General features: G+C 35.6%; 1 protein-coding gene across 2 annotated transcripts; it reads left to right on the plus strand.

The window, feature by feature from the left end:
- Window positions 1-6: 6 nt before the first annotated feature.
- FAM174A (family with sequence similarity 174 member A) lies at window positions 7-13,881 on the plus strand. 2 transcript variants are annotated; one of them, XM_085298753.1, is made up of 3 exons: window positions 7-122; window positions 7,272-7,406; window positions 11,721-11,809. In XM_085298753.1, exons 1-3 carry the CDS (start codon window positions 46-48, stop codon window positions 11,731-11,733), a joined length of 225 nt encoding a protein of 74 aa, XP_085154879.1. In that variant the 5' UTR covers window positions 7-45; the 3' UTR covers window positions 11,734-11,809. The 2 variants fall into 2 exon arrangements, 1 of the variants encoding a protein (XP_085154879.1); XR_014895046.1 differs by lacking the exons at window positions 7-122; window positions 11,721-11,809 and adding an exon at window positions 13,320-13,881 and having other exon boundaries at window positions 7,315-7,406.
- Window positions 13,882-15,366: the final 1,485 nt, after the last annotated feature.

A 15,366-nucleotide genomic window follows, 5' to 3' on the forward strand; every position in this document is an offset into this window, starting at 1 on the left:
GGCCGCCTGGCCGAGGTGTCGGCGCCGCCTGAGCAGGGCCAGCCCATGACGCAGCGCGCCCTGTCCGTGCTCGTGCTGGCCAGCGCCGCCCTCATCGTCTACTTCGTGATCCGGACCGTACGGTGAGGGCGGGCCCGGGGCGCGGAGAGCCGCGGGGCGGCGGTCGGGGCAGGCTCGCAGGGGCCCGGCGCCTGCCCGCCCCTCCAGGGATCTGGGGGATCCCACCTGGGATCTGCCCCTGCCCCCTCCCTAGTTTATTCGGTTTTGCGAGCTTTTCTCTCGCTGGGCTGCTGAAGTTGTCCATGTTTTGCAGTAAATTTTTTTTTCAGTGAACATTGTATTCCTTATGCAGAGGGCACTGAAAAAGCCCGTGCTACCAGAAAAATTGCATTTACATTGCCCTTTGAAATTACYGATTGCATAACTGTGCATTTTTCATACTTACAGGTACCTGTTATAGTAATGAGATAGGTGTTTGTCTCCTTGTTTTACTGTCCTTGAGGGTCTCGTGCTGTGAACCTTTCTAGGCAGGGCCCAAATGAGGAATTATGTGTAAGGTCTTGGCATAAGACTTTAGTGCACTAAGGTGTCTTCTGCATACTTTTTGTAGTAGCTGAAGTTACTAATGGTTTAGGTGATGAGTACTTTCGTCCTGCTGATGCCAGAAAGGTAGTGGGAAGCTGGTGCTCTGTATAGAGCACTTACTAAAGCACACCATCTGAGTAAATGAGGATAGCCGTATTTTTGCAGAACTTCTATAGCTTAGCCTTGAGTAATCTTAAATCTTATTAGAGTGCCTTTCATTAATACAGTCTTGAAGCAAGGTTAGTGATAGCATATYTCAGAGGAAACTGCCCAATTTTTTAACTAAATGAAAGCAAGGAGAATATTTCTGGGAGTTCTGTCATCCCCTGTTACTCTTAATTACGGAATTTCAAGTTCTGAGTAGTCTTCTGCAGAAGGGGAGAAAGAGAGGGAAAAAAAAACTCACTGTAGAGACTAGGCAAAACCCATCTCATCTACTGACATTATTTTCTAGATAATTAGCAATTATTCGGCATTCTGCATATGACACTAGGAAGGTTACTATTCTGCATTTGAAAATGGAGTGCTGTCTTCTAGATGCTATGTAGATAGGAAAGCTAAACCTCATAAGTATATTGTTCTAGAATTCTGTGATACCTTTCATGAAATTCAGAACCTTTAACATGGATGAGTTCTTATCATTTGGTTTTCACAGAGAGAAACAACTTCATCTTAATGATATGAATATTTATGAATTGAAAGAAGAGAAACTGAACTTATGTGGTTTACTGATTCTGTGAGGGAGATAAATATTTGTAGTCAAGGTTGTAGCAATATTTTTTTCTGTGATAAATATATCCTTCATCTCTGGGAGGAACACAAAGTTAGATTCAAGTTGATGCTTTGTTTGTGTATACCTGTATGATTAAAAAATCCTGATGCTTACATACCAGAGTTGTATAAAACTCAGTTGAGAGCAGAAACAACATAATTCCTTCACACTAATTCTGGTAAGCAGAATCCTAATCATTCATAGGTATGTTTTGCCATGATCTGAGCAATCTCATTATACAGCAGAGATGAGACTGTCTGAGGTCAAAGCTTATGCACTGTGAAAACAGTACTGTTGAAATGTAGAGTAACTCAGGTCCTGAGCTACTAAGAGTGAACTTAATCTGCACTACTTGTTATCAGGATATTTCTTCAAACAAATGTAACTTGTTCTAGAATTGTGTTAATTTKCTTATGAAGTTGTTGTTCTTTAAAACTTTATTAACATCTAATTGCACTTCTTTGTTTAAAAGGACATTTCCCTTAAAGCTTCAGTAGACTTTCATACAAAATTGAGGAAACAAATACGTAATTGCCACAAATACTTTCAATTCAACTTCTTGAAGTCCTTTCAAACAAACTCTCTAAATGAGCACACTACTTCATCACGCTGGAAGCTTTATTTTTTATTTTTTTTTTATTTTTTTTTGTTATGAAAAGAATACTGTTAAAGCATCCGGTCCATTTTATGTGCCCTGTTAAGACTATGGACAATCAAATAAGTAGTTTAACAGTTTACAAGATTAAATGGTAAAACCCTGCTGCTTCAGACATTCACGTGTTTTAAGTGTATGCACGACTGATTTTGTTAGTGGTGCACAGAAATATTTACCAACTGAGCACCAGTCCATTCTGGRTTCTAAGAGCTACACTTAATAAGTTTTTCTGGTTGGAAATGATTGACTTAAACATTCAAGAAAGATCTGCAGTAACCAGGGCCTATCATAAAGCTCTCTTGGCACCCAGAGAGGTCTTTGAAGAAATGTTTTGGTTTAAGCCTTGAGTGTTTGTAAAGTGTACTTGTGAAGATTGTTTAGTCAAGATGTAAAGGATGTTGGGGAAAACTTCTCAAATATTTGTCTTCCTCTCTCGCATCTTTTGTGTGACATTGAATTAAAAAAAAAAAAAATTAAAGAAAATCCCCAAACTTGCCCTTTTTTTGTTTTTAGGGAACTATTTAGTTTTTTTTTAATTTTTTTATTTGCCTCTGCTTGTTTTTCCTTTTGTGTTATAGACCACTTGCCTGATCCTGTATTTGTATAGGAGCAAGTGTATGCCTTTAGTTCTTCAGGCTTTTGGGGATAATGGGAAAGCACAAGTGTAGAAAATGGAATGAAATGGCTTTTTTTCTTTTTAGAGAATTATATAGTGTGTTACTTAATTTGGCATGCTAAGCAGGACATGTTCCAGTATGAATTGCATGTCATGGTTATAACTTAAAACAAAATTCTGAGAAGTTTTATTTATAATACATTTTGGAGGGTAATGACTGAATTTCTTTAATGAGTATAAAACCTGTAGCTTGCAATTGTCTTGCACGGAAGAAAGACTCGGTTAACTTTCAAGGAATAACTTTGAGAATACTTTTTTTTTTTTTTTTTTTGTAATTGATGTAATTCATTGTTCAGGAAAAATAAATTTAGTTAAAAGTATGCATTAAGGAGGAATGTGAATTAGCTGTACTATATTTCTTAACATGTGGAGTGAAAAAGCTTCAGTATAGAAATTTCACTACAGTGGGTTGTCTCTGGGACAGTTAAATCTCAGTGCTTTCCCACAGACCATTACCAAACTCTTAAATGATATATTTGCTGAAATAAAAGCATTTCCCATGAGTTATCCTCCTATATGAAAGTAGTCTCTCTTTGTAACTGTTAATCAAAAATGTTAAGAGTTTCACTTTTTAAAAGGCACCTGGTGATTACATAAGTAATATTTGTGTTTGTATTGAAGAGATTGGGGAGCTACAATTTCCTTAGCAAGACTTTGTTTAAAGCCTCTTTGACTTGCACCGTGAGTGTCCTTGCACCGAGACAAATTGGGTAATATCATATAGCTTATTTGTTCTCCTTCTGTGTAGGTAAAAACAATTCCAGGAAGATGTCATTCTGTGATAACACTTCTTTTTAGGGTGAAGAGGGTTTTAGCATTAAGATATATCCATGCTAAGCTTGCTGTTGTGAGTGAATATGTCATATATCATGTGTGTGGTTGAAATTCTACATGTGTTTTGTGATTTCTGGTCAATCTTTTGTTTGCACAAATCAAGAAATTCTATAAGATCAGTGCTATTATACTTACTGGTAGTCTTTTTAAGAAAAGGTACTGTTGATAATCCTCCTGGAGCAGACTTCATTAACAACTCTAAAGAAGTATGACTTTATCCCAGCCTTTTAACATTTGGTTCATTTCTTGAATTTGCATGGCAGGTTGTAGAATGAGGAACTCTTGAAGTTTTTTAGAAAGCAGTTATAGTCTAGATCTAGATGAGCAGAACTAGCTGTACTCTCTGATTATTAGCATTAAAAAGCTATCATGTRTAAGAAGAAAATCCATTTTCTTGTCTGGCTAGGTTTTTCTCTAATGCATGTAGTGTTCTTCACTCTGTCACAGTCTGAGGAGGGAGCAGATTGTTTCAGGCTACACTTATATCCCCCTTATTCAGGGTTTCACTGAAGGAAGGCGAATGGTCCATGGAGGCTGCTTAAGTTACACCAGCTTATAAGCAGCCATTATCCCACAAACCCTGTGACACTGTTCTGTGCAGATGATGCATGGAAAGGTTCTTAGAAAAATACTCCCACGGTTACTAGGCTAAGTAGATTTTCTGGACTGAATTACAGACAAGCTTTGCTGTGACCCTTTTACTTTGTATCAGATTGAGGTAAGAATCCTTTTAAACTGCCTTCTGACTTGAACAGAGTTTGCCTCTTCTAACTGAAGTAGTGTTTGACACTGAAAATTTCCCATTTTCATGAAATAAAGAGCTGTGTGTTAATACATAAAACTCAACCAATGACTGGAAAAGACTTTGTCGTAAAATGAAAATTCCTTGACTTAAATCTACCTTATCCTTGTTTTGTTTTGTTTTTTTGTTTTTAATGATTCTTTTGCCACTACTTGGTACAGACATTTTCAGTAGAGGTTTGTACTTGATGCATTAATGAGCATTCAGAAATCTTATGGTTATGTAATTGAGAATACGTTTTTGTACAGGAAATTTTGGGGACCTAAGCTAACATCTAACTGCCCAAGATGAACGAGGATTTTGAAATTTCTTCCCAGAGTCTTTTTGGGAACTGTATTCATCCACCTGCCCTCTCCCCAGGGCCACACCAGATTTAGACATGCATCTATTATAAACATCTATGCAATCCTTTTAACTTTAGTCTTTTGACTGATCTGTTATTCAGAAGTTTTCATATTGCTAGTAATTCTCAATTTCTCAAGAACATTTGTCTGAATCTATAAATTTGGGACAGTCTAGTGATGATAATTTTGCRTTATTTACAACATGGACTCTTGCTRTCACTGACTTAAGGCTGTTTTCAASTCACAGTAGAACTTTCCTTTTCACTGTTATGAAAAATAGTATTAAGTTCTCTAGTGAGATTGACAGAAGTATTTTGACTATACAAATAGAATGAAATGCCTCTCCTTCATTTACTGTTATATTTGTGTTCAAAATAGTTTCTAATCTGTTAGAATATCCAAGAGTGCTTCTCTGAAGCACTGATTGTGTAGCTCCTAACTTTAATAAAAGCAAAAGAACTCCTCAATATATATGAAATAAYTTTATTTTTAATCACACTTTCTTCTTAGACCAAAGTTTTCTTCTGCTTGATACTTTGTAATACACAATTTCTTCTCTACTTTGAGAGCTAAAGACCAGACAAAAATAAATTGGAAAGAATTTGAGCTTGAATTAAAAGGTGAAATTTGTGTGTCTGTCTAATTAACCTTTGCTTTTAACAATAAAGTTAGATACTTTGAGTTGTGCTGCAGCATGTGCCCGGCAGCCTTAGCCTTTTGGCACGACAGTTGTAGCTGTCTGAAATCAGGGTTGAGAGTGGAGGAAATGAACATGATGATTTCTTTCAATACTATCTGAAGTTGGAAAACTTTGAGGAGAAGCATGGATTTTATACCCTGTGCCATCCTAAAGCAGTTAAATATTCTTCTCAGTTCCAGAAGATCTTATTTACTGGAGTAAATGCTGTTGTGTGTTCTTCTGAGGTTGCATTGGTTTATAAAAGTGGATTCTTCTCCACATCATACGTGAGAAGAAAATCCTTTGAGAATAGACAGAATTCAGGACAGAATCTGAAGCTGTGAATTGAAATCTCACATTGGTATCTCTTAAAGGTGGTTAAAGCTGTGCCCCAATGTGGAGCAGAGTGGTGATCTTTACATAGTCCTCCTTTAGATTATTAGCTCCTAAGTATCCAGTTTTCAAGTTTTTGAATTGCTGTGAATACCTTTCTTAGGCACCTAGCTTGGGTTTTGTAAATTCTACTCCTGGAGTTTATAAAATCAAGTTTTACAGTTACCAGTGTTTGTGAATTTAGCCCAAGATGCCTAGCAAGCAATTGGTTTTTAAAATAACTCGTTTTTTTTTTTCAGTCTAACAGCTTTATGTAGCTGCTGTTTTCTAAGTGTACGCTAGCTATAAGTGACTCTGCTAAGCTTTCTGTAGAACAGACACCTTTGCATGCTGTGTTGATGGTCTGAGTTCCTGATCCTCAAAGACTCAAGCAATGCGTATTTGTTGCATATAGAAGTAGTTCTGTGAAGCTAAATGGATCTACGCAGTGTGTGTGGGGGAGGGGGAGGGGACTTATGTGGGACCAAAGCCCAGAGAAGCCACAGAATGCAATAAGAAAAGCAGATGCAAACAAAGTGATCTGTGATAAGCGCTGCATCTTAATTTTATAAATCACTTCATCTTTCTTGTACAATAATATTGGCTGCAGGTTTGTTTCTTTTCCAAAGTGTGGAAGAGCCCTCCTACGTCTGAGGACATGAGGTTGAGTATGGCAGAATAAATAAAGAAGAAATACATATACATTTTTTTTTTTTTTTTGCAGTTAGAAATTTTTTTTTGAAGTTAGGAAATTGACCTCTATTCATTTCTTGATTGCAGTAGCAGTGACCTTGATGGGCACTGAATATCTACTGCATGTTATTGGATTTTTCTTCGTCATGACCTTGTCTGAAAAAGCTTATTCTGCCCATGTGTATTTTTTTGGCAAGGATTTGTTCACGCTTTAGATCTAACTTTTAAATAAGTTGGCATATATGGTAAGAGTACATTCATAGATAAGCTCTACAAAAGAGATCTTTAGGTTTTGCAGATTCAGTTCTGCACATTACTGTTATTGTATGGATAGTTTGACTCAGTTACTCAGTTAATGAAATTTTATTATCACTTGTGAAGCCTTTTATAGGAATAAAGCGTGATGACAGCAATGGCTTGTTGCATCTCTGCTACAGTTCTATTCAATTCTGTATCTGATTTGTGTTACTTCTTCGATAGAGAAGCATAAAATATCTAGAGAAAATGTAAAAATACAGTTTTCCTCATTCTCTAGGATTTTCGACAAGCATGCTTTTATGTATTTACTTACCTGGCACTTGTGTTTATCTAGCAAGTGCCTAAATAGCCTTTTTGTATTCAGTGCAGTAATACTGTGTAAAATTGCAGGTGACATTCTTATTGGCCTCAATCATTTCTTGTAAATTCTTGACCTCTATATTTCACCAAGCTAAGGGTGCACTCTTTACATACCCTAATTTTTTTAAAAAATATGGTCAGTATCAATATATTTGTGTTCTAAGAAACAGTTTTCTTATGTTATTGGAATAGAAAGTAACTGAGAATTTATAGAACTTAAATGTTTTAAAATACATTTCAGGCTCAGAAGACGAAACAGAAAGACCCGAAGATATGGAGTTTTGGATACAAACATAGAAAACATGGAGTTGACTCCATTAGAACAAGATGATGAAGAAGATGATACAACACTATTTGATGCCAATCATCCTCGAAGGTTTGTATATAGAAGCTGAATATACTTCTAGTAATAGAAGTGCAGGAGTGTGGATGAGGAGCAGTTTCCCCGGGAAAGCTCACTACCATGTTCTGTATGCATGTAGTTGGAGAAGGGCTGTCAAGATCACTTGATTTTTAAATGGGCAAGAATTTAGTGGGCGAGAAGATAAACTTAGTGCTTCAGCTGCTCCTAATCTACTGCAGAACACCATTTTTCTTCAGCGTGTGAGTCCAGAGAGATGGAGAGGAAGGTAGGATGTTTTTGTTAAAAATACAGTGTCATTACTGAAGCTTATCTTGAAGTCCACTGCTAGTTTTTACATCTTTTATTTCTTTTTTTCTTGGAGGCTCCTCAGTTCTTCCTGAGCATTCTCTCCTACCAGTTCCACTTCTAGCAACTTCGTTCCACTTTCGCTTTGTTAAAGTAATCAGCAGTTGATTATGATCCTGCACTGAGTTTTAGATTTGGTATTGCTACACGGAAAGGTTTATATTTTTTAGTCACATCTGAAGCTATCTAGATACAGGAACAATTTGTTCTGTCATCTTCCACTTAACTATCAGGATCTATTTTTTTWAAAAAAAATCTTAAACTATTTTTTGCAGATGTGAAGATTTTGAACTTTTTAATGTTAGATTTAGGTTTCTTGTGTGTAGATGAGGTGTCAAGCTTAAATGCATCTTTTTTTTTGTAAAATCTGAACTTTTTTTCTGTTTTAAAACTCCTTGAATTGAGACAAGATGCTTTTAAACYCTTGTCAGCTCCTCTGGGGTTTGAGATTGCAATTCAGACTTAATAAAAATAAGTATTCCTAATTGAGTAATTCCCTCAGGCTGCACATATAGAGATACTAAGCCTGAGAGCAGATTTGTGAAAATGCGGAGTATTACCAAATACTGGTAGTATATAATCAATATATACTCAATAAAATATATATATATAATCAATAAAATGATTAATCTTAATTTTGCTGGTCACAATTGGTAACTGACTCAACATTTCTTACTGTGGAATTGAATTAAACTTTCAGAGTAACAATTCACAAATGCAGTGCATGGTGCCCCAAATGAATGAAAAGCAATGGAGTCGTAAGTCAGGCTGTTGTGCTGTTTATCAAAAAAACCCAGCTGCTGGATGGTAATTCTGGAACTTAAAGTGAAAGGTTCAGTCTCTTATATTTAAAATAAATTTTTTTTTCATACTCACATGCTCAAATCTGTGAAYATTTTTATCTCCAAAATTAGTTTTTCCTTAGTCTGTTTTCTATACMTTATAAGAAGATAGCTGGAATATCACCACTTACGCATATTGGAGAGTCCTGTGGCATTTATGGTTACCTTTTGGCAATAATGTTGTTCCAGTATAAGTGATAAAGATAATGTAATAGGTAATTGCCATGGTATATCCAGAAAATTTGCTGTTGTCTTTTTCTGGATGTCATTCTTTTAATGTATATCTTGTAACACAGTATACTTAAACATTGAGGTATTTGATGACCAGATAATATAATACTTACTCCTAAATGTGTGGTTACAGGAGTATTGAACAGCTTTTATCCTATGAATGAAAATGGTAGCATAATTTGTCCTCACTAGCATTTAACACAACAGTATTTTATTTGTGTCATAAAGGCTTCTTGATACTTGTATATGCTTATTTGGAGATTAAACAAGCTTATATTTGATATTAAACTTCAAGGAGCAATATGGCAAATTACATTGCTGTTGACCAGTATTTTATCTAAAGGATGCTATACCATTAGATTAAATAGGTATGTATATGCAGTATGTCTTCTATTGTAATAAGTAGTATAGCAGTCTATCTTATGAATTTATGTAGGTATTTTAGTTTGTTTTGGCTTCTTTTAACTTTTATTTTACCTATTGGAGATTTTGGGGGGCGGGGCGGGTTATATTAAGCTTTCAGATACTGGCATGGTAGCATGTGTCCTACTGCCACATCTTTTACCTTAAGTTGTTATCCAAACTTAATTTACATTTTACAGATAAATCTAAAATCCATGGCTTGAGGCATACTGTGTGTTAAGMTAAACAGTCTTGTACTTTTAGTACTTTATTAACCACTTTACTAACTACTAGAAGAGCCCCAAACAGCTGGTCATTGTATCTGGTTTTTTTTAACTTCCTCTTTTAACTTTTCCTAAAGTTCCTTCCTAGAAGCAGGGAAGATCCTATTGGGAAAGATGACCAAAATATTATTAGAGATTTTCAGAAGAGCAAATTTCTTGATACATGTGTTTTTTTGTTTTTTGTTTTTTTTTTCCTGTGTGTTTCTTAACACTTGCATTCCAGGGGGAAAATTTACTTTAAAGAAGGTGATTTACTGTAGAAGTATCTAGCATATATCTAGTATTACTGCTATTGGCATTAGAGAGAGGTCATGTCACATCATTTGTGGTGTGAAGAAAAAAAACACAAAACCCTCTAAACAGCTTTTTTTTTTTTTTAAAAAAAAAAAAGTCATATCACAACTTATGATGTAGCTAAAGCATGTAAAGCAGTACTGTTCTTATCTGCTTTATGTGCTTTTGTTACTTGGGTATTTCGTCCTTATCCCTAAAGGGATGAATGAGGAGGAAATGAAAGTGGAAACACTAAGGACAGAAGCATGGTTTAGACTGAGGTGTTTTGGTTTTATTTTTCCTGTTTTGCAACAGAAAACATGTCTGGGGGTGATGCTGTGTGTGTGTGTGTGTGTGTGTGTGTGTGTGTGTGTGTGTGTGTACATACAACGCATCATTAATTGCCCCCAAAAAGTTGTAGAATGCAGAACCAAAAAAATAAACCTGACAGCTTCTAAAATCTAAACAGGACCACACCAAAGATCCTAACTAATGTGTTTATTAAAGGGAGTAGAGAATATTTCCCCTTCTGAATTATTGGAAACTCATTGTCAAATGGCRTAACTAGAAGATGATGCTTATCTAATAAATTGTCTTACGATTTGCCCTACTGTCTGTCTCAGTACACTACACTTCTGTTTTTTGGTTTTTAGTTGAAATTCATTTGCTTTATGTTCAAGAAATTAACTTGTACTAAATTCAACTCTTTACAATGACAGACAGCAGACTTTGAACTTCATTTGCCCTCAGTTGTGATATCTGACAATTTTCACAGCGTAAAATAATGTTCTGTTAAAAAAAAACAAAAAAACCTATCCTATGTTCAAGATACTCAGTCTCTCTTTAAAGTACTACAAGGAATCGTCATTTTGCTTTGCTGTACCCAACAATGTAGAAATATTTAAAAGAAAATTATTGATTCAGTCTTTTTCAAAAATAGTCTTCTAGAATGCCATATAACATAAGCAGTTCAAGTACGTTATCAGTGTTTCATTTGTCTGATGATACAGGTACTGTCAGAGAAATCAAGCCTGTATGTTAATGGATACTGTGTGTAAATCAGGAACTGTGTCTCTTTCAGCAGAGAGCTTCTTCTAAATATGTTGTATTTAATTAAAAAAAAAAAAAGAGAAAATATGTTTCAACTGGTGAAACAAAACCTGATACAGTGGTCTGAGTCATAGTCCTGGAAAAAGTGTTTGTGTTTGGGGTGGGGCAAGGGGGGAAGTGGCACATACAATATTTGAACATGTTGTACYCTGGAGTACCTATATAAATTGATGTGGCATGGGCATACTTTTATTTCTGTTTTGAGGGGCTGTGAAAAGGCCCAAGGTTTTATATATTGAAGAAAAGCTGATAGTGTCAACTTCTGAATCAACCTCTGCAAGAACAGAAATTGTATCAGAGTACCTAACCACACTTTCAACAAGTGTTTCTGTTAGCTTGTTGAGGGAAGCTGACTAAACAGAACAGATCTTCAGAAGAGAATAACCATAGTAATAGAGAAAGAAAATGTTACTGTTTTAGGGCTCAAAAAGTGCTTAAATGATCAAAACCATTATTTTGGTAGTAGGAGCTTGAGAAAATAAGTACTTCCAGTTATGTTTAATCAATAAGAAAAAGTGAGTGTACTCTGCTATGTATACTGAGAGCTTGCTACAGTCTCCTGTATGGGAAGAAGCTCTCAATTTTACAAGTTAATTTTTGAAACAGTGTATAAGAAAAACAGAGCTGGACATTGTCAGTCCTTCCCACAGACATCTGGGTGAGCTGCTGCCTGAAATGCTATCCAACCCCTACACAGTGATAGCATGGAGAGAGAAGTTTGAAAATTAGTGTAAAATACTTTAGAAAGAAATTAAAGTCATAATTGGATAGTTTATTTTTTTCCTCATTGATTTCTTCCCCGTGTTGTAACTAAATCTTTTGCAAATCCATCCCTTTAGCCATCTACATTAAAGCTCAATAATCTGTCTTCAAATTATTGCCCAGCCAGAATGACCAAAGGGAGTACAAAAGGCATGTAAGAACACCGACACACTGAGGACAACTTGATGGTAATGATACTTGGATATTCTCAGTAGATGTCATAAGCTTTGTCCTGATGTTTGCAAAGATTCAGAGCTTTAAGTTAGCATAAATATGCAGTCAGGCTTAGAGCAACTAATTGGAGAAATAGCAAGAGGGTCTTTGGTTATTGAATTCAGTCCTGTACTGTCACAGGCAACCAGTATCACTGTTTTGCTTAACTGCAGTCAAGAATGAGCTTATTTAGTTCATAAGTTTCTTGCTGTTTTTACTCATAATGGAAGACATTTCAAAAACTAACCACCAGTCACAGAAAATGAGGCTTCTAATCTACATGTTCTGGTCAGTTTGTGTTTGTTGTACATAACAAATTATATAAATGTTGTATGTACTAATAATTGTCTTTTCCTTCTTTCTCTGACCTGTTCATATACTGCAGTATTTACTCTGCTTTCACTTTTCCTGACTAAACCAAGATCTTTAATTAAGGTGACAACTGTACAGCACTGTCCATGTTAGAGATTTTTGCAGCTAACTCAAAGCTAGCCTATAAAGTCCATATAATTCTTTACAAGACTGGGCAGAGATACTGACTTCTTTCCTGAAATCAGTAGAGCAGTACCAGTACATTGTTGTGCTGATTTGGTTATTACTTCCAATTTTGTTACTGTTTCTTTCAGAGCTCTATAAAAAATCTCCAGTGTCCTCTGCTATAATACAGATTAATTTAAGTGTCTCCTCATTGTCCTCATCTACGTAGCTGTTCTGTGCTTCTTTTAAGTTTGAGGCGTCTTGAATATGATTGTCGTTCAGTGACATATTACTAGATACCAAAGTTTGAAATTCTAGTCTTTGGTTTCCCACTATGCAGCATGACCTTACATTAGCTGATAGAGTATGCTAAGATCACATCTTTGTTTTTCAAAGCGATCTCATACTGAAAATTTGTAGTCCTCGTTAGATCACTAAGTGTGCTTAACATTTGCTGTACTGCAAAGCGTGAGGTAAAGCATATATTCTGTGCAACTTGGTGTTTGTGATAGCATTCCAGTTATGTCACCAAAGCTTGAACAGGAACTCATGAGGTTTGTAAGTTCATTGGGCTTTAATCTTTTCATTATTCTTACAGATTGTACATCTCACATACTTGGATTTAAAAAGTTAAAAAAAAAAAAAACAAAAACCAAAAAACATAGGATTAGAAGTCTAAATTAAACTTATTCAACTGCACATAATGTACCCCTATCTAACCCCTCTATTTAAAAAATATATCCAGTATGGAAACTATTTTTGAAAGTACTTGCTCTCTCAGAGAGGGTAGTATAAATGAATGCTGTTTTATGGCAGTTTGTCTCACTTCATTAATATTATAACTACAATTTTACACAGGTGACTTGAACAATAAAATGTTGTGCCTCTGCTTTTACTGTCTTAAAATTTGGTCTTTAAAAGTGTATGCTAAAGTTTCACTTGAAACAGGGCATTTCAAATTATTGCATGTGTTTCTTCTGTTGCAGATAAGTACGTGCCTTTCAATGAAAGAACTTAATCATGAAACTAGAGAAAGAAATTACTTTACAGGAGGAATAAGAACCAAAACAGCAAGAGGGTATGGAAGTTGGGAAATAATTTAAGTTGTGTATATTATGGCATCCTTAATTTGTTGCAATAAATACTGTACCAATTTGTTTTACCTTTTTGTATATATAGAGAATTCTAAATGTAAAGCCTAAGGAGCAAGTGTGCACTAAAATCAAAACCTACTTGGAAGCAAGATTACTTCTAAAACAGGGTATTTCTTTGCTTGTTCTAAATCTCGTATGCCATTAGTGTGGYGTACACCTTTTTCTACAGTAACTTGGAATGTTAACTAACTTTTTGCTGATGTAAAATTGTAAGTAAACGTAAGTAGCATAGCCTCTGTGAAATCTTCAATATTGTTGGAACTTGATTTTAGTTGAGGAGATGCTTTACCCTTTACAAACAAAGCCAGACTACTGTCTTTTGTGTTAAGATTTTTTTAAACTGAATTAACATATTGTATGTAAACTAAGTGTACAAATAAAAACGTTTACAATGTTCCTAGCATTTAGTGTCATACTTAACCTGTTATAGATACTAAGGATATGACTTAATACGAACTTGTTACACACAAATGCAGTATGTTTGTGCTGTTAAAATTACTGGTTACAACCATAAAGTAATTAAGTTCTGAGGGCCATCTTCAACTGACGTGAGTAGATGTTGACTCACTGACTTCAGGGCCCTATTAGTACATGCCACATGGTGTCAGTGTTCAGTCCTATGGTCAGTGTAGGGTTCRTGCCTTCGTGTAAGCTTGTTCACTCTTGTGCTCTATTTAAAATGTAGAACAATAACACATCTCTGCCATTACTCTAAAATGAAAAAGTGACATCAGAAGCACTTGTTAGTGTGAAGTGTGTGATTAAAATTCACTTTAATGCAGTTAGCTTTTTAGCTGGCACCATAAAACTTAAGAATTTGTAAGACCAAAAGTTTTGGGGTATTTTTTTTGTTTTTCTAACTATCATAGTTTCCACGGGAGTCCTACTAATGCAGATTAAATGTTCAAATTCTAGTACAGTACTATTATTGCATAGATGTACTAATTCTGTGTGTATGTATATAGCTATATCTATTTATATAAATTTTGTGTGTGTGTGTATATATATAGTATCAAGGTATACACTTGCTAGCAGTATTTGGTGGCACTATTTGCTGAAAGTCCCTGCCCTATGGGATATAGGGGGATTATCTTCCCAGAGTCTTCAGTCTTTTCTCACTGTCTGTGACCAGAGTAGGAATGCCTTATTTCTTTCTGAGGCCATTTCTATAATGACAGGTAACCTGCTATAAAGGCATTTTTTTATCCCTATACCAGCTACTAAATACCTGTGGTTACCCTATGCCTTTAGTAAAACATTGTCGCTTTACCCTAGTAAAAGTTCAGCTGAGGTCTCAAGTTCTTCTGAATTCAGCCGATGCCAAACCAGCCGCCCAGAGTAGCATTTATCTACAGTTTGCCCATGTGCTGCACACTACTGGGAAATGTATTACCTTTGCAGTAAATAAAAGACTAAAAATGAGGAGGAAGTAAAAATGAAAAGAAAACAAAGCAAAACAAAAAACAGCTCATTCTCGGAGAGGTTTAGCTGAGGAAGCTAGAAACGTTGTCAACATACCTGTGGCTTAGACTCCAGGTGAGAGAGCAGCAAAAAGGCTGTGTAATAGAATGGAAAGCATATTGCACCTTGTTGAAGGACAGCTGTCATTGTTAAAACTAAAGTTAAGGACTTTCTTAAGACTTTTTCTAGCTAGCTGCCACATAATAACCCTAGTAATAAAGAGCTTGTCTTTCTGACTTCCTAGAGTTAGCTGTTACAGTCCTGTAACTGAATGCATTGCACGCACTGAATGTGTCCCGAGGAGCTGTTAAGGTGTGCTAATGATAGATGCTTGAGCTGTTTATTACGCACGTAGAAATGCAGATGCTCATGTGTCTTCTGTAGACAAACCTAGAGATTTTGCCGGAGGAAAAACAAA

This window comes from Rhea americana, unplaced genomic scaffold (genome assembly GCF_003343005.1).
Source record: "Rhea americana isolate MKP2758 unplaced genomic scaffold, rheAme1 scaffold_141, whole genome shotgun sequence".
Lineage (NCBI taxonomy): Eukaryota > Metazoa > Chordata > Aves > Rheiformes > Rheidae > Rhea > Rhea americana.

What these genes read in the sequence shown, in the direction of transcription:
- FAM174A (XM_085298753.1), top strand. Translation starts at nt 46, where the DNA reads ATGACGCAGCGCGCCCTGTCCGTGCTCGTGCTGGCCAGCGCCGCCCTC. An exon ending in TTCGTGATCCGGACCGTACG is followed by an intron (nt 123 to 7,271) that starts GTGAGGGCGGGC and finishes AATACATTTCAG; the next exon opens with GCTCAGAAGACGAAACAGAA.